Source organism: Branchiostoma belcheri, unplaced genomic scaffold (assembly GCF_001625305.1).
Source record: "Branchiostoma belcheri isolate BF01 breed outbred unplaced genomic scaffold, Haploidv18h27 scaffold5, whole genome shotgun sequence".
NCBI lineage: Eukaryota > Metazoa > Chordata > Leptocardii > Amphioxiformes > Branchiostomatidae > Branchiostoma > Branchiostoma belcheri.
This window is the reverse complement of record NW_017804131.1, coordinates 404,538-412,059: the sequence shown is the minus strand read 5'-3', so window position 1 is coordinate 412,059 and position 7,522 is coordinate 404,538. Positions and strand designations below refer to the sequence as shown.

At 43.8% G+C, this 7,522-nt stretch overlaps 1 protein-coding gene across 1 annotated transcript in view; it reads right to left on the bottom strand.

Moving 5' to 3' along the window:
• Nucleotides 1-4,823: 4,823 nt before the first annotated feature.
• Nucleotides 4,824-7,522, bottom strand: part of LOC109479932 (hemicentin-1-like) — a 30,343-nt gene continuing 27,644 nt past the window's right edge. Inside the window, exons 6-8 of the mRNA XM_019782004.1 lie at nt 6,680-6,748; nt 6,226-6,408; nt 4,824-5,711 (exon numbers count right to left, since the gene is read on the bottom strand). Of these exons, the coding sequence (XP_019637563.1) occupies nt 5,635-5,711; nt 6,226-6,408; nt 6,680-6,748 (329 nt within the window). The 3' untranslated portion in view covers nt 4,824-5,634. The remainder of the gene's footprint in view (nt 5,712-6,225; nt 6,409-6,679; nt 6,749-7,522) is intronic.

Here is a 7,522-nt window from a genome sequence, read left to right as displayed (position 1 = left end):
TCTTCCTTTTCAAACTTCGTAAGTGGGGTATTCTTCATTTGCCTTTTATCATCAATTACCTGTACCATGATCTCCTCTTCTTCAAATAGAAAATTAATTGACCACCTTTACTTTCATCTTAAGTCAACTCTCAAATACTCATTATTACACAGCTATATCTTTCTGAGTCTAAGCGATTTAACAACTGATTTATACTTCTGTATTCATTTATAATATCTTAATAGCTAAACTCTGTTCTCTTGTTACCTGGACGATACCCATGGTTTGTGATGTAACTTTTATTTTATGTCTAGTGGTGACGTGAATATAAGCATTTGCTTGAGTGCGTCACCACTATGTATTGTATTTTTGCATGTTGGAAATAAAAAAAAATAGAAAGCGAACGTTCTGGCAAGCCATGTTCTCACAGTGACATAACAGCTTAGATTTGCAAGCCCGAAATTACTCCATCTGCAGCCCTTTTCTCTAGTTTGTCAATCGATTAGTAGATTTTATACCCATAGGGCGATCATTAGGGGCCATCATGTGTTGAGATAAGCATGCTATTCTTGGTCTAAATTGATAACTCACCACCCTTCCGTCCCTCCGGTTTTCCCATCTGCCATTAGTGTGTGCTTAGCCATCCCATTACTTGGTTAGCGTATGTTGCACTGATGTAAAAGTAGTGATGTATATGTTCGAGCGCGTGTTGTAAAAATGAAACAAGGTCGAGCAGGTAAAGGTCACGTTTATATAGTTACATACAAATCTGTGATAACTTTGAATCGGCGAAGGAAATTAAAAACCTCTCCCTGGCTCTCGCTGGAAATATAAAAGCTCTATCGTAATGAAAACCGTCAGTCCCAAGGCGGCGATTGTACCAGGCATGGCGTGAAACTTGATGTCCTTTTAAACATCTGTCCTTGATGCCGCCGTAAAAGTCGTTCATCTGTTCAACATGCCGGCAAGTCGTTAAGTTCTGCCGAAGCACTACCAGAGGCGAAGGAGAAGATTAAGTGCGAAGTGGTTTTACTCAGATGGTGGATTCCTCAAGCTCGAGGCCCTTCTTAAAGTCTTATAGCAGCACTTTTACTAATTACAAAGGCGCCTCAAAGCCTCCGAAACTACTCCTTACAGAGATACAGATAAGGTAAGACCCTGTACTTAACTGCATACAAGACGGAACAATGAAATATACGAAGTACTAGTCTTCTGCGAAAGACAAGAGAACGCCATTGTCTGACAAAACGGTTTAGGGCATCATTACAAGAGCGCCATTTGTACTCATGTACACAATACCCAGCAAATGTCCTCCTTTGTTAGGCTAAGGGAGATATAGCGAGACAGGGCTTACATCTATGGAATGGAAAAGCCGATAATATCTTTATCTGCGCTTCGTGGTTGTACAGAACATATGTAGCTTCTTTCTAAGCCCCTATTGTGAGCGATGTGACAGGCAGGCATTCCCGATGCCGATCACTCTGATTGGATTTAAATCAGGTCTACGCGTCTGCTGTCAAAAGTCAGCCATTCAGTGTAAGACTATAATGATCGGTCTAGCCTGGCATCCAGTCAATCGTGGTTGGGGCAGGCTGTCTTCGGGGCTCTAATAGTTTCCCCCGCCCAACTCAACAGACGGCCCGGTAGGAGTGTTACACCTGTAGGAGTTTAACCTGGTATCCAGTCTATCGTGGTTGGGGCAGACTGTCCTCGGGGCTCTAACAGTTTTCCCCCGTCCAGCTCAACAGATTGGCCGGTAGGAGTGTTACGCCTGTAGGTGTTTTGCACGCCAGGATTTGATTAGCCCCACCACGAATTAAAATATAAACTTCCATCGTGCAAAACCTACCGGGGGACCTAGCTGAGTTGGGCGGGGAAGAGCTTCTGCAGCCCCGAAGAGAACCCGCCCCAACCACGACTAGACTGAGCACCAGGCTAGTAACGATCTGACCTGACATTCACAGGGCACCAGCCGGGTGGGAGGCCATGTTGCATCAATATAGAGAATATTCCTTGTCGAATCCCCAGTTCCCAATAAAGGTGTAACGATAGGAGGCAGCACTAACGATGCTAACGTATTCCTCTCGCCCCATCCAATAGGTGTAGGGTCTCTAGGGTGATTAAACCATGACAGGAGTCGTGCTTAACAAGAAGTAAACAGTCTGGTTAGGCGGGAGTCACATCCAGGTTTAGCAAACGACGTCGTCCATATCTAACCTTGATCAGTCATGGGGGATCAGGCTTTTAGCTAGGATTTTTTTGTTGGATGTCCATTATCTTTATTGTATGCTATGCGCAGTGGCAAGTGGCACAGGCACAAGCTTTTTAGAGTTTTTTTAAATAATGCTCTCAAGGAGGTGCAAATTTTGAGGAATACAGGCTGCAGACAAGTTTTTTTTCTTCGTTACGATATCATTTTTTAATTTATAGTAAGGCTACAGGGAGGCATGTGTGCATGGGGCCGGGGGCTTTTTTGAAATTCGTAACGCTCTCAAACACTACTGCATTTTGAGGCGCAAATTTTAAGGAATACAGGCCGCAGCTAAGTTTTTTTTTCTTCGTTACGATATCATTTTTTAATTTATAGTAAGGTTACAGGGAGGCATGTGTGCATGGGGCCGGGGGCTTTTTTGAAATTAGTAATGCTCTCAAACACTACTGCATTTTGAGGTGCAAATTTTAAGGAATACAGGCCGCAGCCAAGTTTTTTTCCTACGTTAAAGCATCATTTTTGCATTTATAAGAAGGCTAAAGGGAGGCATGTGTGCATGGCGGGGGTTGGGAGTGGAAAAATAGGGTGTGTTTAGGCTTTCTTACCAAAAAGTAGGGAGTCCAGTTATTTTCAGTATAGGGAGTCCAAAAACATCCATTCCCCCCTCCCCCAGCTAAAAGCATGATGGGGATCCATGTTCACAGCATATTCCACACAATTACTCTTCCAGACAGGGTTGTAGGGGTATATCGATAAATCTGTCGTATATCATATCCTATAGCGAGATATGCAGGTGTATTTTATGGGATGTGCGGCGTTAATATCAGCGCTAGGATGCTTGAGTTGCTACTGTATTGCTGGGTTGCAATTTCAATAAACTAAGGATATTGTCAGCTTTAGATAGGTATGAAAATCAAGCCTCTAAAGCGTTGTATGCATGTACGCCAGCGTTATAAAACGTGTCTATAAGAATTACTTGTTTAAGGAAGAACTTATAACTGGCAAGGTTTTCTTCTATTTGCCTGTTGAATGTCATACGGCATAAGGTAGTTATAGCCAGCCTGCATGTACAGCCATAGACCGTGTGTTTGATATGTGAATATTTGAACTTGGTACTTTCTGTTATGTATATATAGGGAGTAATATATTAGCGTCCCCTCTGAATGTCCTGTCTTAAATTAAAGAGTAAGACTTCCTTTTACTGCTTTTACCTTTGGCCTCATGTGGTCAATCATGTCGAAGCACATTCGCTCGAGGCACACAACAAATGACACAGGACATCCACCCGAAGCAGTCTGCAGACCTATGTAGTCTTACTACCGGTACATCTGGCTCACAAACAACAAAGTAGACAAAAAAACCTAAAGTATAGTAGTAAAGTTTTAAAACGTTTCTGTTTAAGATTTACAGTTGTTTTTATACGCCCTACAGTTTTTCATTCCTATCTTCAAACATTGAGATATAAGGTCAGGATTTCTCCAGTCTAATGCTACACATTTATTCCGATATAAGCGCTCGCGAGGGACTTGTCTTTATCAGAAATGGGCAGCTGGTCCTGCAGACGGAAGGTCTATTCAGCTGTTTTAGGGGAGAGGTGCACCCGGAGAACCTGTGCTACTAACATCATTATCCAGGACCGTGCGGTGAGGCACGCCCTCCAGGGCTGTGATAATGGTATTACGGAGGGACCGCTCTGAATAGACCGTGCTGAATACTTACTCATTACTCCAATTCTTTCCTCTAAAACGACCTGACGCGGGCAGGCAGCCAAACATAGACCCGTAGATGACATGTCTCCACAAAGCGATTGAATGGACGACGGCATAATTCTGTTCCGAATTGTTAATCTTGTATTGAGTCTGTTCAAATTGATTTGTCTCAGCACCAATACTTAAAGGCACGGCTGTCTTAAAGCATTTCTTCGGTTGTGGATTTGTGTTATGCCTCCTCAATCTCAATGTCTACTGGTATTGTAAATTCTGTAGAGTGTCGCCCGACCTTTTGTTATCACATCTTGTCCTGGCTTGTGAGTGTGCTTGTGATAACTGCTACGACGCTGTACATGCAAAGATAGAATCGACTTCAGATTTTGCTCACGTCGGCAAACATTATGTACTAGGAAAATAATCCCAGTAGAGATCAGAACACGTTGTAAAAGGACAAAAATCTCTCCTCATCTCCGAAAAGATCACCCTGCAACTGGTAAAGTCTACCAGATGTTACACTGATCAGATGTTGTACTCAGGTCAAAGGACTGGCATTACCGTATCGACAAGACGTATGGTTGCATTTCAGGGCGGCAGAACAAATAGAAGGCTTCTCGGATATCTGTGTCTTACTACCCCAAAAAACCAACTCCAGGGTAAAAACCTTGGCTCGTGCGATAAGACAAGGAACTTGTCAGAAAGGAATGACTGTGGATGGCCGCCCGGAGCCCTCCCACATGGCGGAACGATCAATAGTATCATGCTTAAGTGGTTCGACGAAGCTGCCCTGAGGAACCACGTTTGTCTTTTTCCGAAGAAACGAATCGTGTAGTGTCACACACTGTCTTTCTGTGTCCTTCCGGAACAAAAAATAACTTCGGACAAAGTAAAACGTTTCGTCAAAGAGGAGATAAAATCTTGCTCTATTTATCTTGCTCAGGAAAAGTAAGCTTATCGCCTCAGAGATAAATCAGATTACAGAAATTTATCGCTACCTGCTACAATATGATAAGATAACAACAGTCAGTGATATAAACGTTGATACCGTACAGTACAAATAGGTAGTATATACAGAAAATACGTAGCATTTTAGTAGTTAAGACTTTCATAGTTACTCTATACGTCAACACGACTACTTTGTGGGCTTCTTTTCGTGACGTTTCCAAATACGAGGATGTGCAAAATCGATTCCTGGGCGAAATTAAAGTATCTGATGGCGTTTTCTATTCTATGGACAGCTTCACATAGGACAGGTACCATTTACCATCGGCTACTGACGCTCCTAGATAAGATAGCTAACTCATCTTCTGTGTCCGTCCGTGTATTTTATCTACACAAGAGACAACCAGTCTTCGTAGCAAATGCAGTGAGACGAAAATGTATTGGATTCCGTCGAGGATCCCGTTGCCATGAAAGATGAATCCTAGATATATTCCAAGGCCAATGTTCAGTACGATATGGCGATTATACTACGGTGGTGCCGTGAAGAAACATCCTTTCGTGTCAGTTCCGTAAAAATGACTAAACATCAACACTTCATCCCTAGTCTCCGGATCTTGCTAGATCTGGCAGAGATGATCGCCAAGTTTTTCCTCGATGATTTTCCAGATCTTCAAGCAGATTCTGTGGGATCCCGTTGCCCCAGATCCAGTGTTATAATATGTACACCAAACCCACTCAGCCAGTCAGAAGATAGTGCCCCATCCAGAAAACGCTCCCGTGTAATCAGCATGTTTATCAGATGCTCCGTTTTGACCCTACGGACTCCTGTAGGGCTAGGGTTTGGCAAGGTCCTCCGGCCTTCATGGCCAACACTGGAAAAAAGATGTTGAAAAAGTTTATTGACTTCTTATCCCCCGGCAGTTTAATCAACACACAATCAATAGATAAGCAACAGGCACGGCGATAGGAAAAGTCAAAAGGTGGCGATCGATGTGAACCTTATAGACCAGGGTGTAGAGGGTTAAGCGACATTCACCAGATGTAATTAGACGTGGAAGCCCTCCGAGTGAAGTCAAGCCGAAGTATTCATTTATTCCTGGTAGTAACGAACCGACATCCCGATCGATTCTACAGGACTAGACTTCAATGGAAAGTCGGAATTAACGGTATCAGCTTCCCTTGTCTACAGAGATTGGTTCTGCGCCGGTAAGTTTCTCCTGGACTGCCAAGTCAAATAGATGTGAACGCTTCCCAAGAACCATCAGCATTCTTTGATATAATCGACCTGGTAATGCTTCCATTGTCGGTTTTCATCGGGGATTTCTCGAACCAGGCGTGAGAGAACAAAGAGATAAAACGCCATTGATCGTCCTGTAAGAGTCTTACCTTCGCTTGAGGAGATAAACTTGACGTAGTTGGAGGGGAACAGGCCTATCCTGCCCCTCAGGTAACCCAGGCACCAGCCGCCATCTTCCCCCTCCAGCACCTCGATGACGTCATCAGTCTCCAGGCGCAGTTCGTTATCTTCCCGCGGACGGTAGGCGTACATCGCGCGTGCGTATCTCCTCTCTGTACCGCAAACACATGAAATAAAAGGCAGAGATTTCTTACGGCACGACCGTGATTACGGCAGGTTTAGTGGTGCGGAGTTACGCCGTGTCCTGAAAAGTGACACCGGCAGCCGTGTGATTCATGACTCCCCTGGTCCGCACACAGCGAGGCTTAGCTCACAGGCTATTACCTGTCCTCCTTGATAAATAGTGATGGATAAGCCCCCCTTTCCCTTGCATAACTTCTGTTATCTATGATATGAAAGAGAACTGACACTGTCCTACATTACCTTTCTTCCCCAAGGACTTTCTCATAGTGTTGATGCCACCGTAGCTTGGCGTCTTGCTTGTAGGTTTGGCTGTATACAAAAAGGGAAATACGATTATGTAGCTATAGCAAGGACTTAACACCTTTTTACAGATTTAGTTGAAGTTAGGTGGGTGTTACTAGGTATAGGGTTTAGAAAATACGCCGGTGTCTGTAGGGAGAAATTGTGTTCTCTACCTTTAATGACACCAATGACATCTGTTAATGTAATGTCGATATTGTTTACGACACACTGCCAGCATTACTTTAACAAACCCAAATGCCGCCCTGCCTACATACATTTGGTGCAAAAGGCAGACAGGTAAAAAAAAACGCTGAAAGCAACATTCTGGTCAATAATGCATGTTCCCAAAAGACCACTGTCGTGTTCTATTTACTCTCAAACAATTATTTTATACAGTTGATGATCCTGTGTCTCATTATATGGGTCTACATTATGTTACAGCGTGTCATGCCAGCACGATATACCGGCCTGGTGGCCCGTGCTTAGTACATCTAGAGTGCAGATCAATCCAGGTCAAGTAGATCTAAGTGCGTCCGCGGGAAGTCTCTACGCAGAATGGTCCTCTACGACTGATCTTAGAGGGATAAATTTTCTAAACATACATTATCGGATTAGTGAAGAGGTATTGGAGCAAGCGTATCGGGGCAAACAGCACATTACGGGGATCCCTGCGGGTCACTTCAGTCTATGTGCTTTTATTGTGGTCATATATGAATCGTGACAGATCGGGGCTGATAGGGCGGTACGCGGTGCGGGCAGACTGAATTTTCTCCAGCAGGTTGTTTGGTTATTTTGAGCTGT